At 36.6% G+C, this 16,106-nt stretch overlaps 1 protein-coding gene across 2 annotated transcripts in view; it reads right to left on the reverse strand.

The window, feature by feature from the left end:
- ZNF654 (zinc finger protein 654) overlaps positions 1 to 16,106 on the reverse strand; it is a 30,108-nt gene that overhangs the window by 6,849 nt on the left and 7,153 nt on the right. For both annotated transcript variants that reach the window (XR_014617003.1, XM_084226261.1), the window contains exons 2-7: positions 14,320 to 14,465; positions 11,275 to 11,356; positions 9,870 to 10,005; positions 5,978 to 6,180; positions 5,104 to 5,243; positions 951 to 1,092 (exon numbers count right to left, since the gene is read on the reverse strand). Coding sequence is in view for 1 of the 2 variants with exons in the window: in XM_084226261.1 (XP_084082387.1) it covers positions 951 to 1,092; positions 5,104 to 5,243; positions 5,978 to 6,180; positions 9,870 to 10,005; positions 11,275 to 11,356; positions 14,320 to 14,465 (849 nt within the window). In the remaining variant the exon portion in view is untranslated. The remainder of the gene's footprint in view (positions 1 to 950; positions 1,093 to 5,103; positions 5,244 to 5,977; positions 6,181 to 9,869; positions 10,006 to 11,274; positions 11,357 to 14,319; positions 14,466 to 16,106) is intronic.

A 16,106-nucleotide genomic window follows, 5' to 3' on the forward strand; every position in this document is an offset into this window, starting at 1 on the left:
TTCTGACGAGCAGAATTCCTATTCCACACTTGAAGCTGGGGGCCCTGTCATGAACATGGAACTTAGAGGAATGATCAGAAATACTCTGCCCAACAGGCAGCAGATTAAAGGCAAAAGAGGTACAGAAAATTTAGAAATAATTAATACCTCCTGTATTTGGGCTTTATCAAATACAGACAATGCTCCATTAGTAGGTGATTACAAAAATAAGAGTATTCAGATGCAAATAGAATTATTAATATCACCACAAGCATTTTAGAATACATACTCTTGAACAGCAACAAATTATTGCATTTAGCTCTGACAAAGTAATTTAGAATTCATTTAGGGCATAAAATATGAAGGAGGTCTGTTAGGTCAATGATAAATAACGTTTGTTGAGAAAAAACTCTCAGGCCTGTGTGCAAAGCACTGCACGTGACATATTTTGCAGACGGGGCAGAACAAGACTGAGATCTGAAGCATAAAATACAGCACAATTTTCTGAAGCAAAATAATGTCTTCTCCTATTTTGTCCTGCCTTTTCCTTTATGTTATATTAAGCCATTTTTTCCAGTTTTGAGTAGCATTGGTAAAAGGATTTAGAATTTAACAAGGATGAAGGGTATGTATAATTACACAGGTCCTATTTCCTTAAGACATAAGGCTGAAAAAAAAACCCCAACCCAAATCATCCACATTTATTCCATGGACTTATTCCTCAAACTTGGTGCAGAAACAGAAAAACTCAGAATTCAGTAAAAACAAACAAAAAAAATTTTAAAACCACACAAGCAATCATAATATTGAAGCCCATTCTGGAACTTGACAAAAATTTCAAGATATTATTGTGTCCTTCCCTAACCCCTCTTTTTTAACTTTCCACCAAAAATGGTCATTACACAATATAAACATCACTTCAACTGGTTACCAAAAGAGTGGTGGATGAGGTAAAAATAAACATAACTTACTTCATCCTTAATGACTTTCATGAAAGGGAAAATTACTCTGACATTTGTAGCAATTCTTAAAAGCTGGTAGCACTGGTCCACAAATACTTGTTTGGATGGGTTAGATTTGAGCTGCAGTTTACTCCAAATGAAGATCAGGTCCCTATTAGGTAGAGAATAAAATATTCCAATTACATTGAGTTTTAGAACTCTCTCATTACACACAAGGCATTACTAAAGACAATTATTTGCATATTCTGTGATTAAAACCATATTTGAGGGCATAATACTGACCTAATTAACACCAAGATGTGCACAACGGAAAATGCAACTTAATTATTTTGTTAAAGCATTCAGGGCATCGCCTATCACCAAGCAATTAAATATTCAACAAAACATTCATGTATTCAGCTCAGTTTCAGAGAAGTGCAAAATAAAATCAGATAGAACAGCACCTAGCCCTCAACACCACAGGCAATAAACATCTGTGTGCTCTTGGGATTAAGGCACTTCCAGTACAAGGATGAAGAGTCCTTCAGGAAAAGAAGCTTTTGAATGTGAAAAGTGAAAGCAGCATAGGAAGCTCCTGATGTGGCAGGAAATAGTGATGTTCTCCAGTTATTACAGCACGATTTTCTGCCTAGAGCAGTTAGACCAAACTTTCAGGCTCTATAGCTATGCTACATCTCTATGATCTGCAGTTAAATAACATTCCTGCCTGAGAAAAGGAAATGTAAGAACAGATTAATGCTAAACTCTGCACAAGTGATGTATTAGCCTATAAAATAGAGCTAATTGAAGTTTACGGAATTAAAGTTCTGTGCACTTTAATTCAGAAATCTAGGAAGGCAACTGGGCTAACTTTTAGTCACGAGAAGATTTTCCAGCACTAAGATCTCACACAGGGGTAGCTCTAGTTAGGACTCAGGAGAAATCCCACCACAGTGTTACAATGAAAGCAGGACCTACAAACTTTTATTTTCTGAAGGAAGACACTTTTCTACTCCAGCAATCTCCTCCCTCAGAAAACAAACCTGGCTACTAACAAAATATTTGGTTGATTTCCAGAGTCAGACAAACCTTTTGAGGTTAAGCAGAGCTTGAAAGAAGGGAACTGACAGAACTGCCTACGACAAAACCAACTTCACTTTTAAGTTCAGGACAGCTCTAGAATTCTGCTTGACATTGAGACCTTGACTGGTTTCTTTCACTCAGAAGTCAAGAGAATTAAAGCTGAAAGAAAGATCAAGCTTATGGGGGAAACTGAAACGGGAGACCTCTAAGCAGCTCTACACACAAAAAAACTAAACTTTCTGGCTTCCTAAAGATACAAACTGCTCACCTCTGCGTTTACCAGGCTGGAAACCTGAATTCTACATATTTGCAAACTTCATATGCAAGTTTGAAACTAGTGTCTTCATGCACAAAACCATTCTTAACTCAGTAGAAGTCTCATCCTGAAGTACAGAAGTAAGAACTGAGTAGTTTTGCTGTTATATGTTATAATTCAATAATCCATCTCATTCTCTGCTTTGCCTCACACGATTTCAGAGAATTTCAATACTACTCCCAGGGATTGTGAGAAAAATCAAATTAAGGCTTGCTCTATGTTCAGACAAGTGCTAGGCTGGCACAAGGCAAGAGCTGAAAAAGGAGAGCAGAAAACTGCAAGTAGAAGGAAGAGCTGCATGGCTGAAGAACAAGACGTCTACCACCATTTACCTAGACCCTGACATGAAAGAGTATTTTAGTCTTAGTTTTATTTTTCTATGTCAATATGATAGCTTCTCCTTTTCAAGTCCATTTCTGACTTTGTTGCGACAATTAAAATTGTTACTGAGAGATCACAGAACTCAGCACCTCTTTACCAGAGGCAACCATGCATTCCAGCCTCTTAACTACCTACAAAATACAAAATCCACTGTGTACCACATGAAGTGATGGTTAAATGGTTAAATGATGATTAGCTGGATCTAAACCCTTTGCTGCTCTTAGTAAGTAGTGAACATGCTTTGCCAAAAGACTGATCAAACCCGTGGTAAAAATTCTTTGACTTACTGAATTTACTGCATGTCACCTGAAAACAGCCAAAATAGCATTTTAAAATCATCTGTCAGAGAAGGAAGGCCATCTATGCCTGCTCCATCAAAATATTGTGTGTCTTCAGAAGATACAACACTTTGATACAAAGTATTAAGTATTGATTTCTAACCATTACTTCCCACAAAAATATTTTTGTATGACCAAGCACAGCTTGCTTGATGATTTCACTTCAGAAAAATAATTTGTTCATCTGAATCTAGAATTTATTCTTAACATCAGTGAAAATTTGAGTCTTGTGACCAAGCTCCTTAAAGTTCATCTTCCTCCAAGATGACAGCTGATGGTTTCAGCTAGAAGACTTCATTTAGGCTATAGCAAATATCTGCTATTTACAGCTTTCTAATCTGTTCTTTTATCTTATCTTCTGTTGCTTGTAGTGCTAACAGCTAGATCTCTGTTAGATCTGAAAGGCCCTCAGTTCCAGACAAGATGAGATGATTTCTACTGTGCTGGAGACACTAAAATCTTCCCGGGGGGAAAAATAGACTCTGTAGGTTAATTTAACCTGGCTCCTGCTTCTTCAAAAGACTGGACTACAATATAGTCATACCTTCACAAGCTTTGCTGCAGTTTCCACAAACTATTAAGTATTACACAGAGTTCTTGTTAGGAACACAATTATTAAGGCTCAGCATCTGTGAAGAATGAAACATCTGTTCAAGCTGCACAAACAGAACTGCTCTGAACTCTCTTCCAAAGATGCTCAAGTTCTGTATTCTGAATAAATTAAAGTACTGAGATGGCAAGATTATTTCCCTGAAATCTAGGTATCAAGCAGTACTTGAGCCTCTAGTAGAATTTTATCTTTGACATCCGATTTGCCAGAACAAAATGAGATACATCTTGCTTTGAACAGCAATGTCAAAAATAGATGACGCAAAACTCAATAATCAGCTGGGTAAGAGCAAGGTCAACATGTTACTACAGCAAAAGGAGTTTTAACTACAGTATTGAAAATGCATTTCTTCAGAGACTGACTCCCCCAATCAGAAAGCATTAATTCATGGAGGCTAGACTTATAATTTCCTAGTAAGAAATAGGGAGATGCAGCTTTTGGGCTGAAATCAGCAACCATGGATTCAATTCCCACTCAGCTCACACAAACTCTACCTTTTTGGCTGAACAGTCCTGTCCATCTTTTCCTGGAAAGACTGGATGAAAAATATCAGTATCTACTACCAACACATTGTACTATAATGGATGTCATTATCATAATCCCAATGGTTTTGATTGAGCAATTACTCCACCTACAGTCCAGCAGTTAAGGAAAAATATTAATATCAAAGTAAACATTATCATATCTAACTTTCATTAGTTTCTCAAGACAACAAAGCTTTTTGATTTCTTGGAATGTGTGAACACAGAAATCCAAGGTAGCTTCTGAACTCAATATTAAAATTAGATAGATTGATAATTTAATCTCTATCAAATCCTTTCTAGGATGTTTTGCTTTAACTACATAAACACAGAAAGCATATTTTATCAAGGAATGCAGATGTTCCTTTAGGTACAGGACTTATACAGGCTCAACAGAATCATTAGCCATCTTTCAGTCCTCAGAATGATGAGATTTGTTGACAGCACTCTAGAAAACACTTCTTAGCCGTAAAAACAAGATAATTGAATGTGTGTGAAGACATCTTCCATGTTTTCTAGAGAACTCCATCTAGGTGATACCTCTGTTCATGACATCCAAGTTTCCATAATTAACAGCACATTTTCAGCACCACACATTCTCTTTTTAGGCACATTGGTGACACACTACAATTACAGAGCAAAATATCTACATGGTTAAGCCTACAGACTGCATTTTGCTAATAATAAATGCTACATTTCTAGGTAGGGTATGTAAAGTTTCACTTTTCTGTTACTTGGAAATAGTAAATAAAGAGTTATGAACTATTAGGCTACCCTGTATATGACTGTGTGTAAAAGGGCAAACAGGCACAACAGAAGCACCACAAACATTTAAAAATCATTTTTATCTGGTATTTTTAAGTTAGGTGAGTTTCATTTTGGCAATAAGCATGTATTTTCTGCTCAGCTGCTTCCCCAGAAATAAAGTATTTACCATATACAATACATGTCCCCATTTTGGAGCTGTGGGACTAGGAAGGATTCACAAAGCTGTAAGGCTAAGGTAGTCTTCCCTTCTTTTTCAGTGTTGCAGATGATCTCAATTCCACTCTTGCAATCAGTCCTCAACAAGTGCTATACAATTAAAATAAAATCAATTTAGATCAATTTGCTGACATTAAATCAAAACCAATCAGATCTTGCTCTACTAAAAACTTCAGGAATTACTATTAACACAGGATGTCTTTGGAATGGCTTCTGTGTACATCTATAAGTAAAGATTTTGGAGGGATTTTGAGCTCTTTCATATTCTGATGGTCATTACTCTAAGAAATAATTGTCTGAGAAATTAAAATACAACACAAAAGCACTTGTTCTTGCCACTTTTGGGTGGCTTGTTCTTAAAACAAGGTTAAGGAAAGTACTGTTATCTACTAAGTGCTATCAGTGATAAAATAGCTCAAATCAAATCAGCTCAAATGTCATTTTACATATTGGGGCATCATTAAAAAACTTTAACAAAACTATATAATGTATGATTAACGTTAATTAGGCTCAAGTGCTTTTACTAAAATTGTAAATAGCAAAATAGTCAATACACTGAAGTTACAAAATATTTAGGGGCTGTATCTACAAGAATACTTGACCAAGAAATTGCATTTAGGTCAACAAGATTTGTAGGTACTTCACATTCCACTTTTCCAAGCTTAAGTCAGCACTAAGTTGAGCAACACCAGTGTGGCTGCCTGATTTTATGACATTTGGTTCCACGAAATCAGAGTTCCACATGCTCCTCTTGACAACTTGTACACAGCAAGTATAAAGCACCACTTCATTTTAAAAAAGAAATGTATACTGACAAACAATACCTCCTGGAATAGCTGATCTTCTAATGGTGACATATAAAGACAGGTGAAAAGAGCTTGATGGAAATACAGATCTTTACTGATATCTGGATGATTTATGCAAGATTTGATAAGAGCCATTGCCTCAGGGATGCGTTCACAGGCAATAAGGTATCTGGCACGGAGTTCAAAGAACAGTGGATTTTCAGAGCTTAAATATTTGTTAACTGCACAGAAAAGAAAGATGTAAAGGCAATTAGAATATTAAGTCCAAACAACAAATATATCTAAATGTAATGCTGTCTTTAATAACAAATAATATTAAGAAAAAATAAAGGCTATGCCAAAAAAACCTCTATTAAATATTAAATTAAATACCATAAGGAATCTGTCCTGCTTGGAAACAAATTGTTATTTTTCTTAAACCAGTAATCTAATTCAGTATTTCGTTTCTAACAAGTTAACACAAGGTGCTGCAACGGATTGGCAAAATTTATATTATATAGAAGCAGATGTGAGCATTTTCAAGAAAGAAAATTCTCTCCTTTCTCAGCAGGAATTTGTGTGACTGTCAGAAGCACAAGATTGACATCACCTCCAAAGCTATAATTATAAATATTTTTTAAAACCTCAAGATACTCATTATCCATTAAAATGTAAGACAAAGTGATGAAAAAAGTTAATTACAATTCACATTCTATTGCCTTAAGAAACTTTGAATGCCTTGATTTTGCTTGCTTGAAAAATATATATTCCTCTGAAAGTGCTACTGGGCACAATTCCTATCTAAATACCTTTAAATTCTGGTTCCTAATTTTTGGAAATCTGTTTTTTTAGCTCTAAAAGATAATATTAACACTAATATTTGAATGAAAAAAATTCAAGTGAGATACTGAAAATACTCAACATTGAAGTAACTGGAAATTCAGAAATACCTACAAGACATGCTTTGCATCTTTTTTTATAAAAGATCATACAGATTTAAGTATCTCTGTGGATTTAAACTTAAAATATCACTAGCTACAAGGCTACAACTTTAGTACTTCAGTGTTTCATGTTTTAAAGAAAGAAAGAATGAGATTGTCAATTTAAAGTCAGTGAAGGCCGCAAAGTTCATCCTTTAGAAGGAATCTGTATTAATTACAAACAACTTAAAAGTGATACTTAAGAAATGGTTACTAAAAACTACAATCAGAACAAAGAACAGTTCTTCCCCCTAAAATGAAGAGATTACTTGTACAATAACCTTTCAGATAAACCTTTTTTTTTTTTAAGGACTGAAATCATTCCTTACACTCAAACCCAAGATTTGTCTAGCATCTTTATTTTTATGGAAGCTAGCAGTGTTCCCTGCTAATGAACATTTAAGCAGTATAATCCAAGGTGTCAGGTTTCAATTTGATTTGTTAACAGATGCACTGTAAGAAAGAAACATCTCATTCCCATTATCCATCAGCGCTTTAGAGAACAAACTCAGAAAACAAGAGGACTAAAAGGAAAGCCAGTGTCTAATGGGGGTGATCAACTGCAAGAAAAAGTCAATATATGGAAAAGTCCTTAGAATCAAGTAAAGGCCTCTCCTTTTCTGAATTACCACCCTAAGGAAAATAACTACATCCTCTGTTTTGTATGCAAGCATTACTGAAAAATAAGGCTGGAAATACTCAGCTTTGGTGAGTGCCAATGGTAAGGAAATCTAACTGCCCATCTAACAAGTGGCTGTAACATCCTTTTCCCTCAAAGGAGGGAGTACTGCACTGCACAGCTCACCCTGTTCTTATTCCTGTTTGGTGTGGGGAACTCTAAGGTCCCTTCTGCTCCAGAAATGAGACTCTGACAGCCTTCTCTCCCAGGGAAAGGCATCTCCACACCCTACACCACTGCCAGCAGGAGCTCCCCAAGGATCGGGGTTCCTACAGCCTCCTCTGTTTCCAAAGTTTCACTGATGCTGTTGACAGGGCAGTGCTCCCTCCCTGTCCTGGACTGTCCTATTTTCCCAGGACAGCACACAGAGCTCTTCCAAGCCCCCAAACCAAAGACAACTGCCAGCTACAGTAGTGTTTGGCCTAGCCTGAGATATGCTTTGCTTTAGAGCAACAGACATCAACCAGCACCTCAGAAACTCATTAACTGCTCCCTCTGACTGCACATCTGCCATGTTCTCTTCCAGATGCCCACCTTATTCTCCCTAGTCCATTAGAAGTTGATTGTTCCTATGTTTCAAGCCTACTGTTTTCTTTCAACTCAATGACTACTTTGTTTCCAGCGATCTCCAAAGAGATTGTGACATTCTCAAAGTTTACTACAACTCCTGTAAAGACAGGCACTGCGAGGTGTGTCTTGGCCTAAGCTTCTCCATGGAATTAATGAATCCAGGGCAGGATTATCTAGTTCACACAAACTGATTTTTGAGAGGAATGGTTGGTGATTCAGCAATAATAGGCAGTTTTTTTCCTATTTTAATAACCCCTGAGGGAGCTACATGGCCAAGTTTCAAAAGACACACTAAACACTGCTAGCCCATAAAGCAGCACAGGATGTTTGCTTTGTGTAAGACTTCACAAGAATCAAATTTTAGAGGAAGTGACAGGAAGAAAGAACAAGCTCTCAAAATACAAATTATCTAAAATAAAATGTTTGTCAGCACAGATGAGATGTGTCAAGGGTGTGTGTGAGGATATCAAAGGAGAGAAAATCTCTCAGCAGAGGGAAAGGAGATGCAGCCTGAAACAAAAAGGAACAAAGTGGTCATCTAGTGATAACAGGTTTCATTCCTGCTCTGCCAGGTTAAAAACAAACCAACATTCTCAAACTGTTACCCATCATAGAGAGAATTCATGATGACCAAGATACTCATTATAGCAAAGGACTAAACTAATTCTTTGCTGGAGCAATGGAGAGCAAGACCTAATTCCCCATCATAATCACCAAAATCATGTGATGCAGAACAAAAACAAGGTTCATCTTGGTTTTCATTTTGTTTCTGTACTTATTTTACTAGAACTTTATGAGATATATAATAAAAATCAAGGGTAAATCTGTTGCTCAAGCAGTTGCTTCACAAAAGAGACAGAAGAACAAAGGCATCATGATGTTAATTTGCTATCAAAACCCTTGTTCTGGTTAAGGAGGCAGTTCACTGAGCTGTCCTGACTTTAGTGCTCTTCCTCTCTCAGTGAACACAGTCACAAACAGTGATGAGTTTCTACCAGGCACTACAACATAATAACTAGAGCAGAGCTGGCATTTTCCATCACTATCAAACTGAAAACAACTTTTAAGAGTTCCCCTGAGGAGCACTGTTGCTTGATATGTTAGTAAAGACTTTACTGTAGCTTGGGTATTTTTCCTCTTAGGAACTTTCATTAACATTCCAGTGATTTTGTTCCCATGCACTGCACCTTTCCCAGCTCCAGGAATTACATATCCATAAACAGAAAGCAGCTGTCACACGTAGCCATGGGCATCATTGGAAACAGAACCAAGAAAAGCCACAAGACCAAGTATTTACAAGCGAAGAGAAAAATTAAATGAGTCAGAGTGCCAGGAGACAAATACACATCAGATTCTCTTCAATCATGTTATTTCAGGAGTCTAAATGAAGTCAAGTTGGTCTCCAAACTTTAAGTGTACACTTATATTTGGGAAATCCACCCTGTGAATTTTTTGAACTACTCCATAGCTGCCAGCGATACAAAATTACAAATATGACTTGTACATTATAAAAGCAGACTTAAATTAGCAAAGAAATTCGCCTTTCTTTCTAACAAAAAAGAGACCAGCACATTTTACTACAGAAAAATAGTTACAACACTGCGCAATACCAGCTGATAATACGTGACCCCACATATTTTTAAAAAGCATAGCTGAACACATTTTTCAGTACTCTAGAAAATGACTGTGATAAGTGAAGTACCTAATTCCTGTGACACAGGCTTTGCTTTAAGAATTGCTTGTAATACTGGATCCTCCCATGGTCCACCATCTCGAATGATTCGAGTCACTAGCTCCAGGTTCAGATTCCTGTATTTATTTAGAAGGTTCTGACATTCCTAAGTGTTAAAAGAGAAACAATTAGAAAGAATAAAAAAAGACGTTGTCTAAAACAGTTAGATTATCCCAAAGATACAACCCAAGAAACCCCATGCATGGCTGAGTACTTTCTCAATAAGTAATTTGAGCTACAAAGTCTTTCCTGGCCATACAGAAAGCCCTAAAGGAACAACTGATATTAGCTACAAATAGCAATACAGAACTGCTGAAGGTCAAATTCATGGCTTCTACAGCCCTCAGAAAGAGCCTTCCATTTGTATAACAATGCAAAAACCAACTTGGATTGGAGATATTACTGGCACACACTGAGACAAGCCTTCACCTCATGGTATCCTGCACAGACTTGGACATGTTGAGCTGGATTTGTGATTTCTGAGGGAAAAAGTGATTTAAGCCATGAGTCACCAGCCCTCAAGCAACCATTTTTCTCCAGATCTCTGCATAACAGGAATTATGTTTGCCTGTAATATCATGGAATGCTTTAGCCAGCCATTATTTTCACATGTCAAGTTCCCTCTCATCCCCATGCATTATTTGCTGTAAAAGTGTAAACAACACTATTAATCAACAGAAAATTTTAGTAATGAGTTATCTAATATTGAAACAAAAAATGCAGCAGAAGAATGGCCTCCATCCACATACAATTACCTACTTTTCACTGCCAGTTTGATTACATAACTGATGCTGAAACAGTGCTGGCACATTAATTTGGAGAAGCAGTAATAGACAGGTATCAACATAAAAACAGCAAAGGAAGAGCTTCTTCTCAAACTGCAGTTCCATGAGCAGTATTAATAGAGACACAACCCAGCTTTTCATCCTTTCTTTCCCTACAAAGCTCTCATGGTGGCACAACCCTAAAAATCCATTCAGGTATAAAAAAAATCCCCAAACAAACCAAACCCCACACTTACCTGGCAAAACAAGTTCTTAATCTAGGGTCATTTCATCTTATGCAGTTTTACAGAGACATAGAAAACTCTGTCCCAGTCTACCCAAGAATAGAACAATTTAAACTATCCATGTTTATGCTGTCTTGAAGACTTCATTGAGATGAAGCTTCAATTTCAAATTTACTGTTTAAAACCAGAGGGGAAATGTGATATTTCATGTCATGAACTGAATGACATTAAGCTCCAAATAGAAATAAACAAGCAAAGTTTTTTTCACTATAATGGCATATTTCCTCCAGGTCATACAGTCACAAAAACTGTCTTTACATCTACTAAAATAATATTAAAAGTTTATATGAAAGTAGGCAACACTACCTGGATTGAACCTAAAATATCTTTCAAAGGATCTTCATAGAACTCATCCTTTCCAAAGAACAGCAGCAATTCAAAAAAACTCCTAAAAAACAGAAGTAGTGACAAGTTAAACTAAAGACATTGATTCAAAAAATGAAACTACTCTTAAGTCTCTTACTTTTAACAGCATTCAAATCAAAATCAGGAATTCTGTGAATTCTAGACTTGTGCCATGTAGAGTCACTCAAAGGTTTCTGGTGGCCAACAATTTCTGTTTTCAGGCACTTACTACAAACACACTTTATTTCATTTCAGCCCATCCCACCATAACTGAAGTCTCTCTATTAAGATGTTGGTTTAAAGGTATTATTTTATCTTTAAAAAAAAAAAAAGCTTTTGAAAATTATTTAGACAGGCACAGCTTTTATGCAAATATTAAAAAAAAATATGTTCTCCTTCTGTGTGGAATTCAAATTCATACAATTGGAATTTTACCAACACCAAGTTTTTAATCAGATCAGGTCTCTGTCCAGCAAGATGAATTCAGAAGTGTTACCCCAAAAAGAGGTGGCAGGAATAGATGAAGAAAGGACTAATACTTTCAACAGCTGCTTGGATTCAAACTGATTTGTGGCCTCCATGGTTTTTATCATCTTAAAACACTGGTCTAGCATTTTATTTCTTTTAAATCCTGTTACAGAATCAGAGAGGTTGGTAAAAAGCAGCTTTCCAGATCTCCTTTCAATTCAGGTTTTTGTTTATAAAAGCCTCCTTCCAGATAATGCAGTTGAGCGAATTCAATCAAAAACTTGGCAGTTGCGGATCTGCAGTGCAACTGTTACTGTTCTGCCTGAAGATTCTGAGAAATTTCATTTCTACTTGGAAAAAGTACCAGGCAGGCACTGCACTAATGAGCTGAAATTGCTGATTGAGACAGTCAAGAGCAGCAGACAAGAACTGAGCAACTCTCAGAGGAACAGGCAGGACTTCAAAAATATTGTGCAAATTAAAGGCATTTTTTTCTCCTCAGTAACATTTTCATTAAACATGTGCATTAAAATAAGTTTTAATACTCACAGACAAAATTAAGATAATAATGGAAAAGTAGCATAAAATTAGATTTCCAAGAGATTACACGGAAGTTTTTTTTTTTCCTAACCAATGATTAACTACGCCAAAAACAGGCTTAAGAGAAATAGATACAAACTTATTATGTTCAGTGACAGAATTTCTCTCAAGGCTAAGTCTGTGAATCTCAATTCAAATATGCAATGAAAAAACAATCCCTACCCAAATGTGGATGTGGTTCTGAAAAAAACATTAGCTCATTTCATGTTAAACAAAATTTTGCAGCATACTTGACTCTCAGGAAAGGTCAGCCATGAGTCACATCGTGATCTGGCAAGCAACCAAACTAGAACTTAAATAATAAGACAAAACTAATTAGAGCAAGTGATGCATGCTTGCATTTAAATTTGTTTTGATGGATTTAAAAACAGGAAGATCTTGGAAAAAAAAATCTGGAAATCAATAGTGAACAAGTGTAAACTACCATTTTCTGCTTTATCAGTGTATTTGCTCACATTCTAATAAAGGAAGCCATCAAAATATTTTTATTTCCTCATCACTAGTCTCCAGTTAAAATTACTACAGTCAGTTCCAACTTTGTTTATTTCAAAACTGTCTGCAGCACTGCATATCCACATTTATATCCATCTAGATTGATCACATCACTGCTTTGGCATCAGAAGATTGCCTCAAAACACCAGTGTGGCACCATTATAAAACCCCCTGATATTAATGCAGATGCTGCTTTATTTGATATGAATAGCAAGGTTATTAAGTATAGGAAATAAACCAGTTGCTCCTGTTAACAGTTTATTGTCTGGTTGCCAAGGAAATCTTACTCAAGGATGACAATACAGGCAGGCAGAGTTTTGCTCTCCAAGAACTAAGACCTAATATACACTGAATTTTCAAAAGACATTCGAGCAAGGTTGCCCAGGTAACTGCAGCTACTAAGCCCTGGGATCCCTTTATATCACATCACATGCAAAACTGTGCCAGCCAGGCAGAAGAATAAATAATCTTACATCCCAGAATGGATGCAAATCTCATGGAGTAAACCCAATCTCAAAAATCATAACAGACAAGGGTGACAGGAACTCAGTGACCAATTTACTTCTTGAATATCACAATGGAGCCATCCAAAAAAATACCTGAATTTCCACCTTTTTACCTTTCAAGTTTAGCTATTTAAAAGTACATAGAAACATGGTTTGAACTCTGTAGGCTTTTTCCTTAAAACTAGTGAAAAAAACCACCGCAACAGATGTCACCATGTTTTGATGTAAGTTTGAAAATAGTGGTCTTATGATGCCATAAATAGTCCTCAGTCAAAGTTTCACACACACAAAACAGGAAATGTCCACAGTGAAGCTTCAACAACATTTAAAGACAGCATTTATTTTTCATTATGTACTTATTACCCTGACACCTTTAGTCTTCATGTGGGAAAATAACCAATGCATCAAGAAAATTGAAATTAGAGCAAAATTTATGAAACAACATCCTGCAATTCTTGAAGCTGAATGTGACTTTGGGTCAGTTAACTGCATGACAAGGAATTCCCAGGAACACTTTGATGACTCAAACATAAAAATCCATACAATTTCAAAGTAATTAACTTCTTTTTAAAGACATTTATCTTAAGAAGTTCTTAGCTTATTACATCACTTTAAGTACAGAAGTAAAAATCTGAGATAAATTATTTTAAATTATCTACTGGCAAAGGCTGGTCTTCAAATACTCCAAAATAAGGTTACGATGATCACTTATGTCTTAGATTATTCATTTTGCCAAACATCCCTTATGACAAAACACTGTCATAGCTAACTTGAATATTTAACAAGGATGCAAAAAAGATGAAAATAAATTCTAATAAGCAATTTTTGGTTCTGTGTAGCTACATCACCTGTAAAACCCCTCTGGGGAGCTCTGAGGATCTGAAACCCTTTTGCCCTGCTATTGTAAAGGAAGGAATAACAAAAAAGAAGAAGTACTCACAAAGCAAGGCTACTCAGTACATACTGCACGTGCTCACATTCGGCTGGGAAGGACACACAGGCAGACGTGAAGCAGCACAGCGCCGTCTGCAGCACCTGCAGCTGAGGCAGAGGGACCTGCCACCTCCCAGCATAGTCTTCAACAACCTAGGCAAAACCATGGAAATATACATTATCCAAGACATTCTCCTTGGTCAGAAAGAAGAAGCACTTAACACTATACCTGCTTTAGCTTCCCACCTTCCCCCTCAGGAGCAGAGTTTGTAACCTAAAAAATGTGACTGTTTTCTGGTTTATGACCTAGATCATGAAAGGAATATCACAAGGGACCTTCAGCTATTCTTTTCAGAGGATAAGACAAGAAATACTTTCTTCTTATGCTGTGCCACAGTAGATATTGCACCCTGCATTTAAACACAAGGTTTTATTTTGCAAGGGGATGCAAATTAGAGAGTCTGTAACAACATCCAGACATTCTAGTCTAAAAACTTTCCAAGAGGGGAAAGAGTAACCTGCACTCTTCCAGGCTTTATGTCAGCAGAGTCACAAACATTCCAGCCCTTCTTCCTTATCTGATCAAATGAGTAAATTTGGCTTTATTTAGACCTAGGATGGATCTAAGGCAACAGCCGCTGAGATGGACTCATACTTGTATGTGGATTCTATGTTTTCCAAACTTATTTTAATAATTTGTTTGAAAAACTGTTAGGTTAAGGCAGCAAATATTGAAGTCAACTGAAGAATTAGCAGACTTGTATATAAATACTGTTCCTCCTAAGAAGACTAAACATTTTTGAAGATAGTCCTGCCTCATAGATCTTCGAAGAGTTCCCTGAAATAGTTTTAGCCAAGTCCCTTTTATAGAAAACCACAAAAGCCTTAGAAAAACAAAGCAGACAGAAACAAAAAACATCCTTTAGAAGTGTGAGCCTCCAAAAGGTCAAACAAAGGTGGAAATAAAGCATCACTTCCCACCAGGATGTTTCACAATGCTTGTACCTGATGGGTACAGTATAGATATGTTCATAAATTATTTCAAGCAATAAAACAACATCTTGTGTTCTACTGTACATCCCTCACTGCACCTCCAGCACTCATCTGAACTCAAAGTAGGCTCAATTAGGAATTAATGGGCAGAGAACAGCCTTTCCCCAAAAAAAGCCATCAGTCCCAGTCTGCACCGGCTCCTCTGCCACACAAATACCAGAGCCAGCAGAGAAAGGAACACAGCAGCAACACCACCTTGGCCTGGCAGTTGGTCTGCAACTCAAATGTACCAAAACAGATTCATAGAAACAGCCCCCACATCCCAAACTGCTCAGGAAAAACAGGAATAGCAAACTTTTCCTGAATGCAGATAATGTGAAACCATGAATTTTTCAGTCCCAAGAAAAAAGAAATCTAAGTGGTGAAGTCTCAGAAGATTTGCAACAATCAGGAAAAGATGGGGGTGTGGGGAGTGTGTGGACAAAACCCGAAATTAAGTATAAAATAATAAATTCCAAACCACACTTCACACTTCCAAACCACAATTCTATACAGAAGGAGGGGCAGAGAATAATGTGTGTACTTCAATGTCTGTTTTTCAGTAATCTCATTGAGTAACTTTTTCTGTAATAGAAACCAAGCTCTTTTTTTGTACAAAACACTCAAGATGCCGTACTTTGAAAGAGGACTGCAAAGCAGAACATAAGTAAAAGTTTCTCAGCACATTTTGAACAGGCACACCAATTTCAATACAATGAAGTCAACCAAGAAAAAAAAAAAAGAACATAATATTGTCAAAGC

Source organism: Fringilla coelebs (genome assembly GCF_963513975.1).
Source record: "Fringilla coelebs genome assembly, chromosome: 2".
In the NCBI taxonomy this organism is placed as follows: Eukaryota; Metazoa; Chordata; class Aves; order Passeriformes; family Fringillidae; genus Fringilla; species Fringilla coelebs.